Below are 25,650 nucleotides of genomic sequence, written 5' to 3'. Positions count from 1 at the left end.
TAGTGAGGTCCTGTTCACTCATGAAGACCATCTGTCTCAAAGCTCCATGACTCAAAGTTTCTCACTTTTTTTAGTATAATTCTCAGGATTATGGATCAGACTTGTATGCCCAGGCTCAGAATGTGGTCAGGGAATCAGTAATGTATTCCTCCTTGAATGCTCACTCATGGATTTGTCTATTCGCTCCTCCTGTTAGGGAATCCACGAGGGGACCCAGAAAAGCCTGGCATCGCTTCCTGTCAGCACTGAGTGTTCCCCTTCCTCAATCTTCTCTGTGATGCTTCCCTACATATTTCCCAAAAGACATCATAAGCAGGAAAATCTTCCTCAAACACTATTTTGAATGAAAGAAAAAGAAATGGAGACCAATAGACATAGATAGACACCCTCCCTGGGTATCAGCTTGGCTTGGGTTTAGCTACTAGAGCAGCACAGTCCCATAGAAATGTGAGAGCCACATATGCAATTTTAGACTCTCCAGTAGCCACGTTAAAAAGATAAAAAGAAACATGAAAGTAATGTTAATATTTTATTTCACCTGATACATTCAAATATTACCATTTTTGACACACAATATACCAAAATTACTGAAATGGTATTCTTATTATTCATATTAAATCTACAAAATCTAGTGTGATTTTATGCTCACACCAATTATAATAGCACATCTTGATTTAAACTAACCCCATCTTAAGTGGTTGGTGGCCACATGTGGGAAGTGGCTACGTGTGGACAGTGCATGTCTCCAGGAATCCAGCTATGAGATGGTCTTCTCTGGTCCTCAGAGGAGAATCTAGTCCAGTGAGTTCTATTTAAAAAAATGTTTTTTCAAATTGAATCCCATTTTAGTAACCTGACCCATTTCTAACATCTATAGGCCCTTTTGTATTTTATCACCATCCTAATGGTATTTATAAATGTTTCCCAATTACCATAATTATGTTAAATAACACCTAACTCTCAGTCCAACCTCTGCTGAATATACACCTCCTCCAAATCAAAACACTACTCCCTTTTCGTGATTACATTTTAGTTTACTTCCAATTTGTGAATTGTGTTCTATTTCCAACAGATTTGCACTAATTTTGCAAGAAAAATGCTGTAAACTGCCACAGCAAACAAACAACATTTTTACATTCATCTATCTTTCTTCCAAAGGACTTGGAGCTCTGGACAGATTTCAGTTCATTCTTCCTAACTACGTAACCCATTTGGTAGAAAAGTGAAAAAATAATAATAAAAAAATCCAAGGAGAAATAGGAGTTGAATTGTCTTGTTGCTAAGACAATTGTCAACCCCAGTCTAAGTCTTAGGAAGCAGGGCAATGCTTTATTTTTAATCATGGGCAAAACACAGCCTTGCTTCACATTCTCTTTCAGTTCCTGGGCCCATGAAAGAAAATCAGTCACCAGTAAATCCAACCTCCTTGCTCATTCCTCTGAGAGAGATGGTGGAAGGATAAAAGTCTTCTAAGATCCAGCCTGAATGCAGTTAAACAGAAATAAGCAGTTCAGTTACCCCAACCCCAGCACAAAGACGTCAGGGTGTGAATAAAAGAGTTCGAAGAAGTTAGTTTGAGGGTATTTATTTTTTAAACCCTCTATCACCCCAGCCCCCCTTTCTCCTCTAGGAAGAGTCTCTATTTTAAAAATCCACATTTTCTTTTTAGTGGGAAACATTCCTTTTTCAAAGGCTCAGGAGTGTATTGATGCAGAAAAGGTAGATCAAGGCCCAAATGCTAAGACTTGGCTCCCTGTGTGGGCATGTGCGTTTCCTGGGGCTTCCCCAGCACACATGGCCAGAAGAGCCTAGAGTGCTCTGTATCAGGCTGTCTAATGGATGAGTACATCACAGCGAAAGGAAACTTGAAATGCCTGCCCAGAGAATAAAATCTGAAGTTTGCTGATTCCTTTGGTGCCAGGGCCTTCTTTGTGGGACTTTCAGCTCCAAGAAGTCCCTACAAGTTCCCTAGACAAAACTCCTGCTCCTCCCAGACCAGCCTCAACATCCCCTTGGTGCTCCCAGGCCACTTCAGCACAGAAAAGCCTATGCCAACTACCTCACCCCAAACTGTCATCTCTTCCTGAAGGCCTGTGTGTGTCTCCTTCTCCCCTTACTATAACACCTTTTCATGACAATGTTGTCTCCCCATTTAACTATAGGTTCTTGAGGGCAGATACCAAAATTTAGTCACTCTCAAATCTCCCCATAGAGGCTGATAACAGGACTTATTTATGATATGCCTTTGAATGAGCGAATGTTACTGAAAATGACAGTGAAAAAAATGAGATGAGGATGGCTCTGCAGTCATGCCATCCTCATCATCAACCACAAAACCTTGTAGCCCAAAATGCTGGCCAACGCCATTAAGAGGAATGTGTCTCTCAGAGACATAGGATCTGCTCAAACTGCCAGATTTAAAATCAGGTCAAGATATTTTGCCAATTTTGCATTTATGATCAAGATCCATGTTACTCACCCTAGGCCTGCCATAATGCATAATGGAATAGAATGAAAAGGCCAAGGAAATGAAGATAGAGAAGAGGATGACATTTATTCACTCAACCGAACACACACACACACGCGCGCGCGCACACGCACGCACTGATGGAGAATACAGCTGCTTATATATTAGTCAAGACATCTATAATAGTCAAGACAAAAGTATATCTTCCAGAACATGCCTCTGTTTGCTAACCAGTCTCTGTGAAGAAGCTGCAGCTCCCCAGGCTTCTGTAACTCAGGACATTGAAGTAGTCATGCAGCTCGGCACAGTCATCTCCCCACTGCTCTCCACAGAGCCCAGCAGGTGCAGCTTCTGCCTGGACACAGCTTCCTGGGGGTGAGGGAGCACTGGGAATCCGTTCTTCCTGTCCAGTTGATTTTCTCCTGAGGCCACTTTCCACAGAATGGATTCTGAGGGATTTCTTCTAAAAGCAAACAAACTACAAAGTGAGTATGTGGCCATGTTATTCAAAAGTTACTCCCCAGTATGACATATATTGAGAGTTATTGTGATCTCTCTCATCCTTTCTTACACACATGCACACTGGGAAACTTGTGTTCTTACCAACACCAGTTCCTTAACCCTTAATTTCTCAACTGCATTACAGCTAGATTTCAATGCTAACTAGTCCACGGAAACTACACTTACTACATATACCACGTGCCACACACCTTGTTACTTCCTGATCACTAAGCTTAGTGAAGCAGCTTTCCGTTCTCTATTTTCTTTTGCTCTTTACTGCACTTGACTCTGTTGACCTTTTCCTTTCTGAAATGCTCTCTTTCTCTGGCTCCTATGGCATCACTCTCTCCTGATTCTCTTCTCCTCCTTTAAACCCCCACCTTCGTCTTCAGCCAGGCCTGCCCCTTTTCTCTTTGCACATCAGCTCCCCAAACCATGGGGTTCCCCCAAGGTTCTGCTCTCTGCTTTCTCTCACACTAAACATGCTCTCTGAGTTACTTCATGAGCATCTACTTTCTTATATCTACAACCACCATCTGTCCTCTGAAGATGCCCAAATCTCTATCTAAACTGGCCCAGGCTTCTGCCCTGAGCTCCAGACGCAGGTATCCACCTGTTCACTGGGCATCATCACCTGACAACCCACAGTAAGCTCAGACTCAACTTGTCTCAAAAGAAACCATCACATTCCTGCCCCAACAAACCACGCCTGCTCCTATATTCACTGCCCTGGTTTATAGCACCAGCTGATCAGAAATATGGAGGCTAATGTTCAACTCGATTTATCTATAAAACCTCATCCAATTTTAATCCCAGGCAGTTCTGAAATCTACTCCCTCTTTTCCATCTCTATATCCATGTCTTCTCTCTCACCTGGGCTTCATCCTCACTGTCTCTGGACTCCCTCTTACTTCTAGCCCAACTCCGCATGGTCACCAGCGGAGTGATTTTCAAAACCAACAGTTGGGTCAGTCCATATTTCTGCCTAAAACTCTTCAATGGCTCCCACTGTGTATAGGAGGGTGCTTAACCTGAGATGCACAGCTGGATTTCAGGAGATTTGTAAATTGGATAGAAAACTTTGCCTAAAGGGACATTCTTCCAAGAAGAAAATCCATAATTCCACTACACACCCCACAAGAAACTGTGACGATCCCCAAAACATCCCTTGTGATGATCCCAAAAACATCCCTTCTGCTGGTCCCACTCACTTTCCAGCTTACATGCTAGGAAAAATGCTAAGTGCCTTACATTAATTATTATTTGACTGAAGTTTTCTCATGACCTTATGAAGGTAATGCCATAATTATCAGCATTTTACAGATGAGAAAACTGAACTTCATCAAAGTTAGGTAGTATAGCTACTCAAGTGGTTGAGTCAGGACTCAAACCTAGGACTGCCTGATTCCAAAGACCATGCTCCTAAATAGCACAGTCTATGGGCTCTCAAGGTCTGCAGCAAACGCTGTTGTGCCTGTCATAGGTAATTTAAGGTATCGGCTTAACCAGATTAAGGGACCTGAGAGAGCTGGTAAAGCCCATTTGGGGTGTGTCTGTGAGGGTGTTTCCAAATGAGATTGGCATGTCAGTCTGAGTGAAGTGAGTGGGTAAGAGCCACCCTAAATGTAGCCAGGCACTATCCAGTCACCTGGGGGCCTGGTCTCCCAAAACGGAAGAGAGGCAAAAGTGGTCTTTCTCTCTCTGGAGTTGGGACACACTCTTCTCCTCCTGTCCTTGGACATCGGGTCCCCGGGCTGCCTGGCTTTTGGACTCCAGGACTTAAAACAGTGCCCCCGGCCCTGTGTTTTCAGGTCTTTAGCCATGGACTGAGAATTACACCAATAGCCTTGGTGGTTCTGAGGATGATGGACTTGAACTGAGCCATGCTACCAGCATCCCAAGGTCTCCAGCTTGCAGACAGCCTGTGGTGAGACTTCTCAGCCTTTACAATCACACGAACAAATTCCCCTAATAAATCCCTCCTCATCTATCTATCTATCTGTCTATCTATCTATCTATCCATCTAATCTATCCATCCATTCATCCATCCATCTCTCCTATTGGCTCTGCCCCTCCGGAGACCCATAACTAATGTACAGTTCCTGCTCAGATCTCTTTACCTGACCAGCACTCCCATTTTCCAGATGCTGGGACTGTAGGCTGTGATCTCACAGCAGCCCCTTCTCTACAGAATTGTTCTTGGGCCCTCCCTGGTGAGCAGCCAGAGGTAATGACTGACCTAGGTGGATTTCCAAAAGGCCAGCTCTCTGCCTAAAGGTTCAGCCAACTCTGTGTACAATTCCTGCTTCAGCCAAGTCTCCAGCTGAGACCATATCCATGCTAAGCTTTCTTCCCTTAGCCCTCCCTATACTGCTTCCTTCACTTCCTTTCATCTGAGAGCTGTCCCAATAAGTCACTCTCACCAGAGTTTGCATGTCAGGCTCTATTTCCAGGGACCTGATCTAAAACAGTTGCTGCTGGGAACAGCCCTAGAAGGCAGCCTGTAAGAACAGGATTGTGGAATGGGATCACTCGCCTGCTAGATGGCAACACAAACCCCATGACTGGTGGTGAAATGAGAGGGACACAGATGGATGGGAACTATGAGCTGGTACAATGACTCTAATATTTGAGATACATAGGGTAAATAGTTACTGTTAGAACTCTGGAATTGGATAAATAGTATAGGGTAAATAGTTACTATTAGGACTCAAAATTGACTTTTGCTAAATTGCACTGATGAACTGAAGTGAGAAAATGACAGCCTCAGACCTATCAGCAACTCAAAGTGTAAGAGTTAAAGCTCCTCCTTGGCAGCATTTAAGAGACACTCCTCTCTCCACAGCTGAAGATCAGGTACATAAACTAATGGTAAGAAGGACAGGACTTTAAAGATGGCTGGATTCTAAGCCTAGGTAAATTTTCTGTGCCAAAGCTAGCATTTTGATAGTAGAGGAGAAGTCTCCTGAAACTTGGAATGAGGATCTCTGGAAAGACACATTTGAGAGCCGGGAACCACCTGCTTCTCTTATACCATCTGGGCTGCAGAAGTGGCCCACTTCCCCTTGATGGAAGAAAATCCCTGCTGGGCCCTGCCTCTGCCTCCCCTACTGGCCATCAGACCTATAATTAGGGTAAAATCTCAGCCCACACTAATGGAGGAAGTGCTGGGTCTGCTAAGAGAAGAGAAAGGTTATATACTAAAGGACCTGGCTAATATATACTGGCAGGGACTGGGAGAAGATGCCTAGGCATGAATTCTGAATTCTGAAGGTGATGGATTGTGGTGTAAGGTAGAACGTAAGACTGGATGAGGGATAATGTGTCAATATTGGAACACTCAATATTTAACACCCTCACAAGGGCTCAGGAGATGATTCTGACATACTGCTGTCAATAGAGATGACAATACTGCTTTGGCAAACTATGGAAAAGGGAAACAAAAGGCTCAGAGAAGCAAGAATGCTAGAATAAACCTACTAAATCAGAAATTGGCAAACTCAGTTTTGTGGGTCAAATATGGCCCACTGCTGGTTTTTCTACAGCCCTTGAACAAAGATGGCTTTTATATTTTAAGTGTTTTTTTAAAGCAAAAAAGTTTTTAAAAGTAATATCTTCTGCACAGCAAAAGAAATAATCAGCAGAGTAAACAGACAGCCCACAGAGTGGGAGAAAATATTTGTAAACAAAGGACTGATACCCAGAATCTACAAGGAACTCACACAAATCAGCTAAAAAAAAAAAATATATCCCATCAAAAAGTGGGCTAAGGACATAAACAGACAATTCTCAGAAAAGGATATACAAATGGCCTATAAACACATGCAAAAATGTTCAACATCACTATCAGGGAAACGCAAATCAAAACGCAATGCCATCTTACTCTTGTAAGAATGGCCTTAATCAAAAAATAAAAAAATAACAGATGTTGGCATGGATGTGGTGAAAGAGGAACACTTTTACACTGCTCGTGGGAATGTAAACTAGTACAACGACTATGGAAAACAATGTGGAGATTCCTTAAAGAACTAGAAGTAGAACTACCATTGAATCCAGTAATGCCACTACTGGGTATCTACCCAGAGGAAAAGAAGTCACTGTACAAAAAGCAGCACAATTTGCACTTGCAAAAATATGGAACCAGCCCAAATGCCCATCAATCAATGAGTGGATAAAGAAATTGTAGTGTGTGTGTGTGCACGCATGTGTATGAATATATATATATTCATATATACATGCACACACACACATATATATATATACACACACATACACCGTGGAATACTACTCAGCCATAAAAGGAACAAAATAATGGCATTTGCAGAAGCCTGGATGGAATTGGAAACCACTGCTATAAGTGAAGTAACTCAGGAATGAAAAACCAAACATCATATATTCTCACTCATAAGAGGGAGCTAAACTATGAGGACGTAAAGGCGTAAGAATGATACAATGGACTAATGGACTTCGGGGACTCAGGGGAAAGAGTGGGAGAGGGGTGAGAGATAAAGGACTACACACTGGGTACAGTGTACACTGTTCGGGTGATGAGTGCACCAAAATCTCAGAAATCACCACTAAAGGACTTATTCCCCAAAAAACCTATTGAAATTTAAAAAAAATAAAAAATAAAAATTTATAGAATGAAAAACTAATATTTTATTATACATAAAATTATATGAAATTAATATCTTAGTGTTTATAAAGGTTTGTTGAAACAAAGCCATATTCATTCATTTATATATAATCTATAGCACTTTCACACTACAATGGCAGAGTTGAATTGTTGCAACAGAGACCATATGACCTACAGACCTAAAAAGATATACTATCTGTCCCTTTACAGAGAAACTTTGCCAATCCCTGTACTGAATAATTTCCAAAATCCAATAGCTGATTATGTTGGCTCTTCTAGGGAAGATCCAGGGAACATCCCTTATGATAATAACAACAATAAGGGGGAAAAGGAAAAAGAAAAAGAATGTCCCTTTTACTAAGCTGTAAAAGAATGGGCTAGGGGAGCTCCAGCATCATTGAGAAGTTTGGTGGTATCTCTCCTTTATAGGCTAGGGCTAAAGTAGGAGATGCTTTTACAGAACTGGATCCCTAGTAGCAATGAGGATGAGGAGATCCCAAAATAGTACAGGACAGATAGCAGCACTTAAGAAACAAAATGGATGTAATTACTGCAATGGGAGCCAAGAAAGCCTGATCCGTGGGGATATTAAAATGGTTAATAGAGCACGGTGTGCCCAGGAGAAATACAGCTGGGCAGTCAAGAAGGGTATTGCTTACATACATAATCAAAAGAGATCAAGACTACAAGAGAGAAGGCTGAAGCCAGCCAACCCCAGGGAAAGTCAAGATCCTTTGTCCATCTTTCATGTCTATGAGCACTGCTGGTATGGATACCATCCATTTGCCTCTTGGCTCTACTCTCTAACCTTCTCCACCCTATTCTGTGCCCTATGAAGCTGTACTAGATGTACTATATCAGTGAGTCCCCTTGTCCTCCAACCTAGGTTTGAGGTCAGCCAGTGCAGAGCAACAGTAGGGGAATGGAGAGAGGAATGAGATGAGGGTATGTAGTGCCCTTTGTTCTCTCAGAAGGGTGACCTTGGACTGGTTGTGACCCTCCAGCAAAGACTATGGCACTTCTGAAGGAGACCCCTCCACATACCTCTCTCCTTCCAGGCTCCAATAATTAGCCCCTCCCCCTTCGTCCCCTTTGAAGAACTAGGAATGGTTACAACACCTTGCTATTCCTCCTTGTGGTGTCCTTACATCCTAGTAGACTTCCGGAAATCCTATTATTAAACTGTCTTCAAACAACCCAGTTTGAGAGTACTACGTGTTCCCTGCTGGAGCCCTGAATAATGCAAGTATAAAATGCTTTGAGCAAGGAGAGAGAGAGAGAAGACTGGCAACTATAGCCAAAGTACAGGAAAGATGCAGAGAGGACCCGCACTACACAGTAAGCAGTGGAAATGTTAGAGAGGGCTGGGAAATCAAACACTGTAGAAGGGGGGCAACAGGACTTAATAGATCTCTTCACCTTTTTCTCTTTCTCCACCCTCCAGATGACCAAAGTTAGTCCAGGTGCCCAGAATGAAAATTAACCAGTCTTGAATCTTCAACAGGAAAAATTGTTCAGCTCCTTCTAAAGGGCCTTTGATTCTTTTATTCCAGACCATCAGGACACTGCTAACAGCAGAGAACCTGTTCACCAACTACTATAGCCGTTCCATTCCCAGCTAAGAGATCAACTTTCATCTTCTTCACCTCCTCCCTCTATTTAATCATTTCTCTTGTCCTCACCTTCCCCTAGAGGGTTCATTTCCTCATTATGTCTACTGTGATAGCCTACACATAAATGAAAATATTATAGATCACTGACCTTCCCAATAGCACCAGCCATATATCTCAGCCACTGCAGTTCAACCAGGCTGCAGAATTGAGTTGTTAATTGAATGGAATTAGAGTTGGAGGAAAAGTGGGTTAGGATCTCAGGAGGTGGGTCTAGGATAAAGGTAGAATTTACAAACTTGTGTTTCCCAAAATATTTATGTGGTGACTTGAATTAAGGTGACCTGGGCTGAGCTGACTTAAATGACCCGAGAGATCAGACAAAACAAGGAGTGGAAATTCTTTCACTCCTCCCAATCAATATCGGCAGCTGATGACACAAATTTCACTGATATAATTCTTCATTTTTTATAAAGATTTTACATGAAATATGCCACTTACTTATCACAACTCTATGATATAGAGCAAGCCGAATTATAATACGGCTATGGTTTCAATGTGTCCCCCAAAAGTCCATGTGTTGGAAACTTAATTACCATTGTAATAGTATTAAGTGGTAATGCTTTTAAGAGGTGATTAGGCCATGAAGGATCTGTCCTCATGAAGGGATTAATGCCATTATCTCAGGAGTGGGTTAGGTATCATGGGAGTAAGTTCCTAATTAAAAGGATGAGTTTGGCCTCATTTCTCTCTCTCTCTCATATGCACTCACTCATCACATGCCTTCTGCCAGGGGATGAACCCTGCCAAATGCACCGTGCTCCTGGACTTCCCAGCCTCCAGAAACATGAGCCAAATAAACTTTTTTTCTTTATAAATTTCCCAATATATTGTATTCTGTTACAGCAGCAGAAAATAGACTAAGACAAATCCCCATTTTATATATAAGGAAATGAAGACCTTGAAAGATTAAGTAACTTTCTAAAAGCATATACTCAGTGCCAAAACTAGAAACTAGATCTTTCAATTCCCCATTCATTACTCTTTCAGCCACATAAACTCTTAAGCTAAACAGAGGATTTACAACCTGCTGATCTTGCCATGCCCACTTTACCACCAATTTTTTTTTTTTTTTTTTTAGAGATGGAGTCTTGCTCTGTTGCCCACACTGGAGTGCAGTCGTAGCTCACTGCAGCCTTAAACTCCTAGGGTTAAGTGATCCTCCCGCCACAGTCTCCCAAGTGGGTGGAATTACAGGTGTGAGCCACAGCTCCTGGCCTACCCCTACATTTTTGGAGTGTTTATTTCTCATTCTACAGACATGCTGGGTAGCCTAGTACTACCAGAGAGTTGTAAACATCAAAAGAGCTAATGTGCAGAAAACTCTAGCATATATAGATGCCCAGAATGCATCAAAATCATAGTAGATAAATTAAACTCTCAGAGCAGTGGCTGAAGGGATAAGCAGAAACCAGGAGTTACAGATGACAGCAAGATGGGTAAGAAACAGGTCCAGCTGTTCAGGAGGTCCCTCCCTATGAGAGGGACAAGGGAAGAGCATAAATAACTGCACTGATAGGCAGAACAAGTGCCAGGAAAAAAAGGCACAAAGAACACTGGGGAAGATCACATCCGGGTCTCTCTCTGGGTGGAAAGAGAACCTGAAGGACCAGGGTGGCAGCTGTAGGGGTGCCCATGACTGAGATGTGCAGCCAGAGCCATTACCTTTCTAGCCAACACGACCACCACGATGACTGCTATGCAGATGACCACCAGCATCATGGCCGTGGCTCCAAGCAGTGGAATCTGGAACCTGGCACTGTACTCAGCCACTAGAGGGAGGACAAAACAGAGATGAGTGGCAGAAGCTGGAAGTGAAGCTGATTTCCCCAGGGCAGCCTGAGCTTCACGGCAGAGAAGTAAGTTTTGACCAGGCCCTTTGTGTAACCATGGGACTAGAGCCTTTAAGCCCAACAGCAGAGTATCTATCTGGCCCATCATGAAATCAACGACTGATCTTTTGAGCAGTGGTGTACCTTGTACATTTGACACCAGAGCAGGTCATTTTAACACTTTCCTCTATTTGACAAAATCATTTTTGGTAATCATGAAATGAAACAAATAGTAGTTCCAGGAAAAAACTCAGAAAGTGAATATTTTCTTTTATTGAACTTCAAATATGAAATCCTATCAATAAAAATATTTAATTCAAAATTAAAATAAAGTTAACATTAAATTACAAAAATGAAAAAAAGTATGTAACCTTTTCCCTTAAGCTTATAACACTTATTTCCAGCTACACTTATTTCCAGCTAGGCTTGAAACCCTGGAGGACACGAGGCTCTGGAGTCTTATCCTTTGCTGTTTTCTCAGCACCTGACACATAGTGAACACTCAGTAAATATTTGTGGCATAAGTGAAATCATGAACTAGTGAATTTCATTAAGAGATAACATGTAAGTGGAAGCAAGAAGATGCAGGAGGGGAGTTTTGAAGAGATGAGTAAGATCTGATCCCAGAAGAGCATGAGAAAAAGAACACCATCACCCCCATGCACACCGTGCTGAAGGTGGGTTTCCAGGCTGCCCCAGGAGCTCAGGCAGCACTCAGGTATCCAGGGGAGTCTTCAAAGGAGTAGGGCGCAGCAGAAGCCTGACATCTCGTCCCTCTAACTAAGGGTTTGGGTTGCTAAAAGGTGGCTTAGGAATCTGCAGAATTCAAATTCCCCAGAACATGTTCCTCCTACCTTGAGGGACTCAGTCACAGTGGGCCAGGACAGCTCCTGGTTAGCCACAGTCATACAGTTAGCTCTGGAGGAAACAGGGCAGATGGAAAGAAAAGGGGTCATAGAGAACACACTGTAACAGGTAAGAGGGGCTACAGAGGGTTATCCATAAAACCAGGAAAGGATATATGATCAGTTAGGGAACAGAGCCAGATTGGAGCCAGGGTTGGGCCTGGGTTCTCTTACACCTTGCGGATAGATGAAGACAGATGGAGTTAAAAGCATGTCGAGGTTTAGGGAAGATTATGATAATGAGTTTGGTTAGGTTTAAGGATAAGTTCGAGATACAATTAGGACAAGAGTGGAATTTGGGATATTAAGAATATCAATTTCATTCGGAATTTTTGGTTTGAAATAAAAGCACCAATGTCTCCATTCACAGTTATGGTCACAGAACAGAGACATCAAGGTCTTTGAAACAGAAGCAGCCCTGAGTAAGCGTGACATCACTACATGCAGGGTGGGGGAGGGGCAGACTTTGTATAAGGGTTACTTAAACCTTCTGCCTATTAACCAGGTTAAGTTTGGGGTTAAGTACAATTTTAGCATTAAGGTTAGGAATAGCTTAAATATTACAGATAGTATTAGGATAGGGACTTGGACTAAGGTTTGAGATTAGGTTCAGAAAGAAGCCAGGGTTGGCGCTAATGCAAGTAATTAAGGAGAGTCAGCATTCCACGTAAGCAACTGGCCCCTTGGGAAACAAGAGGGAAGAGCCAAGTGACCAATGGTGTTCCCTGGAGTCTGCAATGGCAAAAGAGTGAAGACATCCAGGCTTTGTGGGGAGGCTGCACAGGGGTCCAGCAGAACATCTTCTGATCTCTCTCCACAGGGCTCCATGAGCCACAGAGAAGAAATGTGCACCTTCATTTCCCTAGGTTCATGCTGGGAAATAGCCATGCCACTGTGGCCTTGGGGAGGAGCATGCATGTCAGGACCACTGATCCATGAATGACCTGGCCTGGAGATTAGCAACCAGACATAGCTCCCATGTGGTCTTCAGTTGCTGGAACCACCACTCCACAGGCACCTTTTGCCTGAACTTCCTCCCTGTTCCTGGTCCTGCCATCTGGTGATGGGTCCTCTGGCATGTAACACTGGGGTAAAGAGCTCAGAATGGTCAAGGCCATCACTTGATTACTTTGCCAGAATCCAGGTCCCCTGCCCTGCTTATTGTCCCAGGCCTCCTCTAACCATGAACCAATAAATAGCATAAAAACTAGCCTTTATTAAGTTAAGCTTATTACTTGTCTAGCACTGTTGTAAGACCTTACTTGTATCAACTCATGAAATTATTTGCCACATTTTATCGACAAGAAAACTGAGAAAAAAGCACATAATTTACCCAGACTTTGTGAACAGCAATAGTCAACCCCGGACAGTGCAATTCCAGAGCCTCCGCTCTTAACTGGTTTCTGTTTGGCCTATGTGAAACCAGTTAAGAAGTAACACTTTGGGAGGCCGAGGCGGGCAGATCACCAGAGGTGGGGAGTTCGAGACCAGCCTGACCAACGTGAAGAAACTCCATCTCTACTAAAAACACAAAAGTAGCTGGGCATGATGGCACATGCCTGTAGTCCCAGCTACTCAGGAGGCTGAGGCAGGAGAGAATCACTTGAACCCAGGAGGCAGAGGTTGCAGCAAGCTGAGATTGTGCCATTGCACTCCAGCCTGGGCAACAAGAGCGAAACTCCATCTCGGGGAAAAAAAAAAAAAAAAAAAGAAGTAACGTTTGAAAGGAAACTTGAAGGCAACCTTTTATCTTCTCAGTTTACACATATTTTGCAAATCATATAACTTAATCTCCAACATAACTGATGGCAGTAAATAGGAGTTCTGAGGATGCAGTTTAGCGGAACAAAAACATCTGTGTCAAAACGAGCTTTACCACTCTGAGCAAAACTCCAAGTCCCAGCTTCCGCCTGCATCAAACAAATGAGAATCATACTAACAGCTAACACTTACACAGCGCTTACCATGTTCCAGGCACTGTTCTAAGGACATTTTTTTGTAGTAGGCAATTTAATCCTACATTAGCATCGCATAAGGTCTTATATTCATCCTTCTTTCACAGATGAGAAAACCAATACACAGAGAAGCTAAGAAATCCTGTCTGAGGGCAACAGCAGAGCCAGGATTTGCACCCAGACTGCCTGGGGTCAGAGTCTGAGCTTTTAACCATGGTGCTCTACTGTCTCTCAGACAAGAATCCTTTTCTAACCTCTGGGAATTGGTTTAAATGTGCAGGTGGATAATGAATATGAGGGCATTTTGGAAACTTGGAAGTACCGCACAAATGTAAATCATTGTACAATCAAACTTAGCACAGGCTGCGCTTTGTTTTTAACCAGCTCTAATCTTTACATACTTAGGGGTTAATTCCAATTTGCACACCTGATACTAAACCAGTAAATGAGAACTTTTGCATATGACCTCATCAACTGGTCTTCCTAGGAAATATAGGCAAGATGTGCTTCTTATATAAGAACAGTGGTTCTCAGTATTGGCTGTCTATTAGAATCACCTGGAAATGCTTTTCGAGCCTACCCCTGTTTAGCTCTGCTATTAGGGATTCTGATTGAATTGGTCTGGGTGGGGCCACGGCATCAGTATGATTTAAAATCACCTCAGGTGATTCCAATGTGATCCCGAATTGAGAAGCCATGCTGTGCAGTGATGCGGGATTGCATTTTCTATGCTAGAGGGAGAGGTTTATCCGCCACCTTGCTCCAGCAGGAATACCTGAGCTTTCTAGGACCTCCAGAAAGATTCTCCCTGTGTAAGTCCCATCAGGGTAGGTGTGATAGATGCAGAAGTACTCCCCTGTATCGTTCATGGTCAGCGACTGGAGGGTGAGGCCCAGGCCAGGACCCGGGGCCACTCGATCCTTGAAGGCTGGGGAGATGTGCCACCCCAAGTCAGCATTACAAATGGCCAGAAGCTGGTCCTGCTGCTCCCAGCTGACCTGGGTCACTTGGGCCATGGTGGAGGAGAGGTGACACTGTAAGATGACAGAGCCACCTTTCTTTGCAGAAATGTTCCCCGTTGTTTCTATTGTGCCTGTCATCATTCCTAGGGAAGAGGACAAAGCACATGTGAGTCCTGGGTCAGCAGCTGGCCTTCAACCTTCCTAGAAAAACTCTAAGGGGCTTTGAGGCCACAGCTGGGTTTTGGAATGATAATTTCTCCAATCCATCCTGTTGCTCCCCAATAGAGGCTGTAATTATTTCCTGTTTCTTGCATTTCAACAGACGCTCCTCTCCATGCCTGTTACTGAAGGCTCCCAGTCCCCTTCAGGTTGTCTTTCCAGGCTTCTCATCCTTCTCCACACATCTCTATTCCAGCCCAGCCCAGTCCATCTCCTCCCCACCCACTGCCCTATGCTTCCAGAGCCGACTTCCGCCCCACTTGACGCCCCACCCACAGGAAGGCTTGTCAAGGCTAAACTCCCTCCCCGCCTCCTAGAAGACCCCAGCCCATCTCAATCTCCCTTTTCCTTTCACATTCACTGCCTGTATTGTACAATTAGCACCTTACTAAATGCCTGGCTTATGACTACACAACTTAGCCGTTGCCCCCTCAGCATATTCTGCTGTGTAGCTTCATGGGTAGCTTGTTATTTTCATAGGCCTATTTTGTCTACCCACTTAGAATATAAGCCCTTGTCAGCCAACACCACCTCTTCTGTTTTTGTTTTATTTTGTTTTGTTTTTATGTTTCTTCCTGCAGCCTAGTTCTGTGCTGGATGCATTATCCTTTGAAATAAAACCTTGCCGTTTGGCTGATTGTCATTTGCAGTGCCTGAAAAAACCTTCAAGAAAGCCAAGAAATCCAACAGAAAAGGAAACTTAGCAGGAAGCCCTGCTTCTCCCAGGCATAACCACCCTCTCAGCACTTAACCTCTCCCCAGCAACCCTGGGCACATCTCCATCCTCAGACAGTTCAGAAAGCAACATACAAACTAATTTATACCACAGTTTTCAAATGTTTGTGTTCCCCTCCTCAGAAATATTTGACTCCGATTTTTAATATAGAAGAAATGAATTTAACAAAAAATCGGTCTCTAGTGGTAGAATCTCTGGAATCTGTGAAAAAGACATTTTCAATTCACAGAGAACTTATAACGTTTTCCTGGAAAGTTCCTCAGAGGCAACAGAAAAGAAGCTGGAGCAGGAATGAGCTTCTGAAAGCAAACTGGCAATGCCTCCTGCCCAGCCCTCCTTCTTCTCCTGCTCCTTGTGCTGGCCAGTCAGGCTCCGCCAACCCAGAGAGTCTACAAAGTCCTTCATCTGCCACCAAAAACAGAACCGCACCTCATTCTCAGAGATTGTCCTTTCTTACATGAGCATACACAGGACCCTAAAAGCTGCAATTTCTTTCTCTCAAGCAGCTGTGGCATGCTCTTGGAGTCTTCCCTACACAAGCACCCAAGTCTCCACACCAAGCTTAGCCTTGTGTTTCCTCCCCGCTGCTCTGCTGGGTTTCAGGCCTTACCTGAGGCAAGGGGAGCCTGCCTCAGCCCCTGGGCCCAGATCAGGAAGAGACACCACCGCATGCTTCTGCCCAGAGGGCCTACAGGAAGCAGATGTGGCCTCTTCTGCCACCGAAAGTAGCCGACTGCAGATAGGACGGTAAAACTGAGCCTATGAGAAAAGACGGTCTCAGAAAAACCAAGTTTGGCAAAAACCATGTTAAAAACACATAAAGTTTTCAACAAATACACAAACTGCATAGGGGGAGCCACAAGAAAGGCCATGAAGGAAACATTTAAAAATAAATGAAAATTGTGGTTAGAGGTACACTCGTCTTTGGACGATAATTAGTCAATCTATTGTTTTTAAGTTCTATCTTAATGTATTTTCTAAAAATCAACCTGTATTCAAAGAGCTCAAGGGCATCTGTGTAGTGCCCAAGTTCTGAAGAATCTGCTACTGATGAGGAACCGTTGGCTGAGCTCCTCCAGCATCCTCCTGATGAAGAATGTGCAATGATAAGAGAAACTTGTAATTGTAGGGAATTACAGGCCAGGGAATGCACTTGAAATCTAATGAACAAGTGAACAAGAAGCATTTACTTGAGGGATGATACATGGATGGGACAAAGGTCTTGGACAAACACAGCAACTTCTCCTTGAAGGAGATCTTCTCCTCGAATCTTATTTCTTTTGTCTTGTTTATCTAGACTGAGACTTCGTTGAATTCTGGCTTAGTTTCTCTGGTGCAGTAGGATCAAGGAGATTAGAGGAGTGAGCTTTCCTGTGCACACTGACCTCATGAGAGCTGGAAATGCAAAGAAGGGTGAGCCCCTGGGGGCTGACCCAGGAGAGGGATTGGTTGACATTTGCCTGGAGCTCCCATCCCATCATCAGATCCTACCATGGACCCATCCTTCTTTCCTCCCTCCCTCCCTTCATTCATTTGAAAGTCCCTGAGTGCCTACAAAGCACTAACCTCAACACCAGGCTCTGAAGATATGAGAGTAAATAATCACAGCCCCTACCCTCAAAGAGTTTACAAAGCTTGTTCCCTGGTGAACTCAGTCAGGAGAGGGGGTAGAGGATCCACATTCACCTGCCTCGCAGGCTCTCAACACAGTTACCTTGGGGATGCTCCATGTTGTACATCCTGAAAATCTGCATCTGCAACCAGAAGCATCTGAAGCCTGGTGCCCTGCCCCCTCCATTCCAGCCATGCATCTCTAGCATTTCACACCATCCAGGCTCCTGCCCTCCTCCCTTGCAAGGTTTTCTATCTCGGGCCAGTCTTCTCCCCTCTCTGGGTTCTGCCTATTCCCAACTCTATGACTTGTATACCCCTTATACCCCACCTTCAGACCCTTAGACAATATATGCCTTACCAACTTCTCTCTGCCTACCCAATTCAACCTGTCCTTCAAGGCTCACATCAAGAGATGCCTTGCCTTTCAATAGCTACAATGTCTTCAACTGAAGGAGCAATAATACCTAATGTGTATACAAGGGAAGGTGCTGAGGTTGAACTGGAGGGATGCTTCCCAAAACTAAGGCCAGGGAGCCAGGAGTGGCAGGGCCAAGAGCAGCTAGTGGGACTAGAGCACAGAAAGTGGCAGACACTAGTATTTGGGTTATAAAAATTTACAACCTGTGTTTCCATAGTGGGGGTGGGTGGGAGCCAAAGAGGTAAGACCTGTCTTATGAAATGAGATATCCAAAGAAACTTAGAGTTGGTTTTAAACAACCGCTAAATAATTTTTCTGTTTGTTGCTAAGTAACCAGTCCAAAGAGGAACATGGTCAAGTTCCTTTTGATCAACGGTGCTCTCGAGGGGGATAATTAACAGACTGGGTCCAAAGTCATCCTATTTGGTGACCTTGGAAAACTTTCTCAACCTCCTGAAGCCTCAGTTTCCCCATATGCATGTAGGAATAAGAGTACCTCTTTCATAGGGTTGTGAGAATTTAATGAACTCGTGTTTGGTGAAGTGTTCAGCACAGTGCTTGGAACATGGCAGGGATTCAATACATCAATAATAGTATTGATAACAATATTAATTAAGGAAGTGAAAGGAAAATCGGAGGACAATATCCCTGTCTATATAATGTGCTTTGCCAGGAGTAAAATCCTTGTCTCCAGACTCCAAAGCCAGGGTTCCACCCAACCTCTTCATTCTGCTCTCCTTACGGATAGAACAGGAGGACAGGATGTTTCTGTGGGAAAGTGACCACTTGCCAGCTAGACTCTGAGGCTGCCTTGGAGGAAAGCAAATGGCAGAAGTCTCTTTCCTGGGAATCTACCCCAGACCCTCCAGAGCCTCCTGCAGAGACTCCCCGGGGAACCTGGCTGGTTCCCACCCACTCAACACCAGCCCCCAGCACTGAGCAGCTCAGCTGTGAGAAGCAGGCCTGCTCTGAGAGCGCCGGGGCCACCCTGAGCTTTCAGGGCTAGTCAGCAGCCCCGGCGGCATAGCAGGGATCTGTGAGGTCAGTCAGGTGCTGACTCACATTTCTATTTTAAAAATGCTAAAATCAGCCACTGTGTTTTATTCTCCCCTGACTTTTGGGGCTGTGAGTTGGACAAGTGTGGTCCGCCTCGATGCAACTGGGTGAGTACAGGTGCTGAAAAGGAATGTCACGTTTGCCTGTGAAAGGGGAAGAAGTGCTGGCCTAGACTGTAAAACCCCCTTATTAGTTCACAGCTGGGCCTTCCCCCAGCCCGCCCTGAGCCCTGTGAAAGTCCCGGGCCAGACGCACTTGAGTCCACACCCTCCAACAACAGGCACAATCCCGAAAACCTGTGGCCCTCAGCCCTTAGCCAAGTGGGGCTGGGAGCGGTGGTACCTTCCAGAAGACCCGTGACTTCTACACGGGAAACACAACCTAGGGTTCTCCCAGAGCACAGACCAATCTCCCAGCAGTGTCTTTGGGCTTCTGCTTCTGCAAAGTCTTCCCTCTGGCTCAGATGTGGTAGGAGAGCTCCATGGAGGCTGTCACAGCTGTCTGAGGCCTCCTGTCTCTGCCTCGAACAAGGGCAACATCCTGCAGCAGCAGGGGGTCGCGCTCTCTCCTGCAAGCTCCCCACTCTCCGCTCTGTAGAGCAGCGCCTCCTGGTGGCAGGTTGTATTATGGCGGGGGACGAGAAGGCCCTGCCTCCTGCTTTAGATGTAAGAAGAGAAGGGCGAGGAAGCACTGGAGCCCTGACACAGGGGAGACAAGGGGACCTGGCCGCTCGGGGCACCAGGAAGGGCTCGTCCTGTGTCCCATCACCCCCAACTGCCTCGCAGCCTTAGCCAAGCTTCCTCACAGTGGGACGGTCTGAGTAATGGAGTTCCAAAGCCACTTGTGGAGAGAGCTGCCTCAGAAAATCAGACTCCTCGAAAGGACTGCCCATGATCTGAGGCTTATTAAGCCGTGGGACTTGGCTGACACTGGAAAATACAAATGAGGAGAACTTCGGGTGGGACCGCTGACTTCTGTTTGTCAAAGCTCCCTCCCGTGGGGTGACTCTGAGGATCTATCTCCTCCATCCTCCAAGGCTGCCAAGAAGTTCAACCGACTATAGGAAATTTCTTTCTTCTTCCCAGCTGTGAAAATAGGACGGAGACCCCTAGGATAGGTTGGAATGCAGAGTCAGAAGAAAAATCTTTGGAAAGAGGCAGCTGATCCTCTCAGCTTAGGCCTCTCCTGCCGCCTCTCTTCACAGCCCTCCTACCCACCCACATTGCTTTCCCCTTTCTCCTCCTCCATCCTAGATGGAATTAAACTATTGTATAATTAGAAAACTTGTTAAAGCAATGATACTTGTTAAGCGTTCTTGACACTTGTTAAGCAATGACACTTGTTAAAGGTAAGGCAGCCTTTATTCAGTACCATCACAGTAGGTATAGAGACCAAGGCAATGGGATTTTGCAGTGGGGGAGAGACTGGGCTCAATTCTGAGTACAGCATGGGCAGTGGGAATTTATCACCAAGAAGCAGGGTGGAGGTCAGTGGATGGAAAAGTGCTATGAGGAAACATCACGGGTAAAGAAGATTCTGGCTAAACTGACCTAATAGGATTCTTGCTAAAGACAGGCCAGGGTAGATCAGACATAACCTGAGAAATGGTGGAGGATGAGAAACCTGATAAGATATCAAGGGTGATCAGATATAGGGGGACAGGAATTCTTGAGAAACTGACTTATCCTTATTCTTGGCTAAAAATGGATTTTACAAGGAAGTGCATGGATGGGCCTAGGAAAAGGTTCAGGAGCCTGACAAAGATTGGTCAAGCAAAGAATCATTGTCACTCTCAATCCTTTATACTATCAATCCACCCCAGCCCCATTTGCCTTGGGAAAGGTAGCCTCTACCCCTAAACACTTCCTTCCTTCTTTCTCCTACCTAGAGCCCTCAGTCATCCAAGACAAGTAGGACTGGGATAGAAGTACACATGAACGTATCATTCCAAGACTCCCTCAAGCATCAAGAGCTCCTCCTGCCCCCAACAAATGAATGCCATACCTAAAAGATTTCACAGAGACTATAACAAACTTCTGAAGAGCAGATAATTTCAATGTTACTTAAAATATACAGACATAGAACAGAAAGATTTCATAATTAGTTTTATGATATGAATTCAAAATTTATATAAAAGTGATTAAGATTGCACACAAAGAACGCCAGATTTGAATCTCACTTCCAAATATTGAGGAAAAAATTCTAAATAAAATTTTGTTACACAGAGTCCAATAATATATTAAGCAAAATACATAATTACCAGATAGGGTTTATTCCAGGGTAGCAAGAATGATTCAATGCTGCAAAATTCATTAATTAACAAATATAAGGTCTATATTTTTCAAAGCCTATAATCATTTCCTTTGATTCTGATAAGCCGTCTGACAAAATCAATCCTCATGATCTTTTTTTTTTTTTTTTTAGACAGAGTTTCTTGTTGCCCAGGCTGGAGTGCAATGGCACCGTCTCGGCTCACTGCAACCTCCATCTCCCGGGTTCAAGCAATTCTCCTGCCTCGGCCTCCCAAGTAGCTGGGATTACAGGCATGCACCACTACGCCTGGCTAATTTTTTGTATTTAGTAGAGCTGGGGTTTCACCATATTGGTGAGGCTGGTCTCAAAATCCTGGCCTCAAGTGATCCATCCATCTTGGCCTCCCAAAGTGCTGGGATTACAGTAATGAGCCACAACGCCCAGCCTGACGGATTTTTTTTTTTAATTCAGTAAAAGTAGAATCTGTAAATTATTTTTTCACACAATTGTACACACACATGTAAAATTAGCCCCTAACTAGCATCTCTTTTGATGGAGAAATGCTAGAGGTATTTCTACTAAAATCAGGAATAAGACAAGGGTACCCATTATTAATGGGACTGGTTAACAACTTACTGGAAATATTAACCAATTTAATTAAGAGAAGCATTTAGAGGTATAAGAATTATAAATAAGGAGATAAAACTATTTCTAGTTATAGATTATTATATATGTATAGAAAACCCAAAGGAATCAATGGGTGAAATATCATAAACAATAAAAGAATTCTGAAAATTAGCAAGATATAAATTTCATACACATGAACAGTCTTTCTATAGTCACAGCAATAATTAATCTGAAAGTGTTTTGAAAGACAGCCTCCATCTATAATCACAGCAAAAAGTAGACAGACTACTTAGGAATAAGTTTAATAGGAAATACACAAAAGCCATAAGAAGAAAATTTGAATGAATCAGCTGTCCTTTATGTATTTAAATGAAATTCTACAAATACTAAAAGAAAACATGACATAAGTGAATTCCTTTAAAATCTGAAAGTAGAGGGTCTTTTAACTGTCACTCAAAATCTTGAATCAATACTTAAAATTTTGTGTTGATTTGATTACATGAAGTGTTTTAAAAAGGCTTTTGCATTCATATAATGTTATAAAAGTCAAAAGACAAGTGACAAACTAGAAAAGATTCTTTGGGACTTATTTCACAGCCAAATGATTAAGCTTTTTAACATAAATAGTTCCTAGAAATCAAGAAGAAAAAGACCAACAATTCTGAACATATCCAACGACCTGAACTGAGAGTTCATAGAAAACAAAATAAAAATGTTCCTTAAACAAATGGAAAGCTCCTCAACTTCAGTCATAGAGAGATGAGCATCAAGACTACACCGTGATACCTCCCCACCAAATAGGCAAAAATCTAAATTTTGACAATATATTCTATTGGTAAGGCTGCAGATAAACAAGTACTGCCATATATTGTTGTTAGGAATGCAAAATGATACAACTCCCTCAGAGAAGAGTATGTCAATATCTATCAAGATCACAGCTGTGTTTATTCTTTGGCCCAGAAATCCCACTTCTAGAAATCTAAGGATATAACTCCACCAGTGCAACATGACACATGCACAAAGTTATTCATGAGATATATTTGTACTAGGGAAAAAAAAGGAAACAGCTCAAATGTTCTGCAATAGAGGAATGGTTCAATAAACTGTGGTACCACCACATGATGGAGAATTAGGTATCCGTAAAAATAATGAGGATAATCTCAATGCATTTGTATGAAATGATCCCTAGAAGATATTGTTAGGTGAAATAGCAAGATGCTGAAATGTGTGTATTGTGTGCTATCTTTGTGGGAAAGAGTGAAGGGGTGTAAGACTGTGACTACAAATTTACTTGTATTTGTAATAAGAATAACTGTAAGAATTAACCAGAAATTAATTTTAATAATTGGTTCCATTTAGGTAAAAGGCAAGCAGATGAAGAGAGAGGTGACTGGGAAGGAAGAGGAATTTCTTTTTTTTATTTTTATTTTTTATTTTTATTTTTTTTTGAGACGGAGTCTCGCTCTGTCGCCCAGGCTGGAGTGCAGTGGCTGGATCTCAGCTCACTGCAAGCTCCGCCTCCCGGGTTCCCGCCATTCTCCTGCCTCAGCCTCCCGAATAGTTGGGACTACAGGCGCCAGCCACCTTGCCCGGCTAGTTTTTTGTATTTTTTAGTAGAGACAGGGTTTCACCGTGTTAGCGAGGATGGTCTCGATCTCCTGACCTCGTGATCCGCCCGTCTCGGCCTCCCAAAGTGCTGGGATTACAGGCTTGAGCCACCGCGCCCGGCCAGAATTTCTTAATTATAGCTTTTAACTTCTAAAACATGTGATGCCTTTACAGATTTCAAAAAATACATATTGGTATGGTCTGAATGTGTTCCTCTAAAATTCACATGTTGTAATCTAATTCCCAATGTTCTGATATTAAGGGTTGCGGCCTTTGGGAAAATAATTTAGTAATGAGGGTAGAGCCCTCATGAATAGAATTAGTGCCCTTATTAAAGAAACCTCAAGGATCTTGTTAGCCCCTTCCACCATGTGCAAACACAGCTAAAAGACACAGTCCATGAGGAACCAGCCCCCATCAGGCACTGAATCTGCTGGTGGCTTGGTCTTGGACTTGTCAACCTCCAGAACCATGAGCAATATAATTCTGTTGTTTATAAATTACCCAGTCTAAGATATTTTGTTACAGCAGTCAAAATGGACTGAGATATATGTGTGTATATGTAGCATAAAAAAGGAAAAGAAAAGCCATTCCTAAAATTAAAGGAAAAAAGAAATTAATCATATATAAAATTAGTAACAATCATACAGTAAAAAATAATTCTGTCAACTGAGTTTGAAACTTAGCACTATGTATTTCTTTGGTGGGCTATAATCTGGGATTAAAAAATAAAAATATATAGAATCAATTCATTCAGCTGTATTGTTATTTTGAAATAACAATACAAAATAACTCAAACAATACAAAATAATAATACAAAAATAACTCCAATAATTAAGTAAAACTCTCTGTAATGCTAAATTTGAATTCGAACTATCATTACAAAGTCATGATTTTAAAGAATACATAGACAAGCATGTCTCATTTTGTTGCTCTTCACTTTATTGCACTTTGTGGATATTGTGTTTTTCACAAATGGAAAGTTTGTGAGTTTGTGGCCGCCCTGCATAGAGGAAGTTAATCAGCACCATTTTTCCAACCACGTGTGCTCACTTCATGTCTCTGTGTCAAATTTTGGTAATTTTCATAATATTTCAAACTTTTTCATTATTATTGTATCTGTTAAGGTTATCTGTAATTAGTGATCTTTGACATTGCTATTCTGATTGTTTTGGGGTGCCACAAACCAGCTCCATATAAGACAGCAAAATTAATAAAAGTGTGTGTTCCAACTGCTTCACCAGCTGGCCATTTCCCAATCTCTCTCCCTCTCCTCAAGCCTCCCTATTCCCTGAGGCACAACAATATTGAGATTAGGTCAATTAATAACCCTGCAGTGGCCTCTAAATGTTCAAGTGAAAAGAAGAGCCACGCATCTCTCACGTTAAATCGAAAGTTAGATATGATTAAGCTGAGTGAAGAAGGCACATTGAAAGTTAAGATAAGCCGAAAGCCTGGCCTCTTGTACCAGTTAGCCAGGTTGTGAATGCAAAGGAAAAATTTCTTGAAGGAAATTAAAAGTGTTATTCTAGTGAATTAACATACAAACGATAAGAAAGTGAAACAGTCTTACTGTTACTACGGAGAAAGTTCTAGTGGTCTGAATAGCTAGCTGATCCAACAAGCCACAACACTCCCTTAAGCTAAAGCCTAATCTAGTCCAAGGTGCTCACTCTCTTCAATTCTGTCAAGGCTGAGAGAGGTGAGGAAACTTCAGAAGAAATGTTTGAAGCCAGCCGAGATTGGTTCATGAGGTTTAAGGAAAAAAGCTGTCCCATAACATAAAAGTATAAGGTGAAGCAGCAAGTGCTGATGTAGAAGCTGCAGTAAGTTATCCAGAAGGTTTAGCTCAGACAATTGATGAAGGTGGGTACACAAAATAACAGATTTTCTGGAGGAAGGTGTCATCTAGACTTTCAGAGCTAAAGAGGAGAAGTCAATACTTGACTTGAACTTCAGAAGACAGGCTGATTCTCTTATTAGGGGTTAATGCAGCTGGTGACTTTAAGTGGAAGCTAATGTTCATTTACCATTCTGAAAATCCTAGGACCCTTAAGAATTATGCTAAATCTACTCTTCCTGAGTTCTATAAATGGAACAACAAAGCTTGGATGACAGCACATCTATTTACAGCATGATTTACTGAATATTTTAAACTCAGTGTTGAGATCTACTATTCAGAAAAAGAGAT

General features: G+C 42.9%; 1 protein-coding gene across 2 annotated transcripts; it reads right to left on the bottom strand.

The window, feature by feature from the left end:
- Window positions 1-2,412: 2,412 nt before the first annotated feature.
- Window positions 2,413-19,504, bottom strand: TIGIT (T cell immunoreceptor with Ig and ITIM domains). Of its 2 annotated transcripts, XM_011940598.1 has the most exons (5): window positions 19,314-19,504; window positions 16,494-16,616; window positions 14,742-15,071; window positions 10,940-11,046; window positions 2,413-2,930 (listed from the first exon to the last, which is right to left on the bottom strand). In XM_011940598.1, the coding sequence occupies exons 2-5, from the start codon at window positions 16,552-16,554 to the stop codon at window positions 2,694-2,696; spliced, it is 735 nt and encodes a 244-aa protein (XP_011795988.1). In that variant the 5' UTR covers window positions 16,555-16,616; window positions 19,314-19,504; the 3' UTR covers window positions 2,413-2,693. The 2 variants fall into 2 exon arrangements, with proteins under 2 accessions (XP_011795988.1, XP_011795989.1); XM_011940599.1 differs by lacking the exons at window positions 16,494-16,616; window positions 19,314-19,504 and adding an exon at window positions 15,561-15,627.
- Between the last annotated feature and the right edge of the window lie 6,146 nt (window positions 19,505-25,650).

The sequence above is a fragment of the Colobus angolensis genome, unplaced genomic scaffold, assembly GCF_000951035.1.
Source record: "Colobus angolensis palliatus isolate OR3802 unplaced genomic scaffold, Cang.pa_1.0 Scaffold190, whole genome shotgun sequence".
NCBI lineage: Eukaryota > Metazoa > Chordata > Mammalia > Primates > Cercopithecidae > Colobus > Colobus angolensis.
This window is presented reverse-complemented; position numbering and strand designations above follow the sequence as displayed.

What these genes read in the sequence shown, in the direction of transcription:
- TIGIT (XM_011940598.1), bottom strand. Translation starts at nt 16,554, where the DNA reads ATGCGGTGGTGTCTCTTCCTGATCTGGGCCCAGGGGCTGAGGCAGGCT. An exon ending in GCAGGCTCCCCTTGCCTCAG is followed by an intron (nt 15,072 to 16,493) that starts GTAAGGCCTGAA and finishes CCTCTTCCCTAG; the next exon opens with GAATGATGACAGGCACAATA. An exon ending in GGAGGTCCTAGAAAGCTCAG is followed by an intron (nt 11,047 to 14,741) that starts GTATTCCTGCTG and finishes TCCTCCCTCTAG; the next exon opens with TGGCTGAGTACAGTGCCAGG.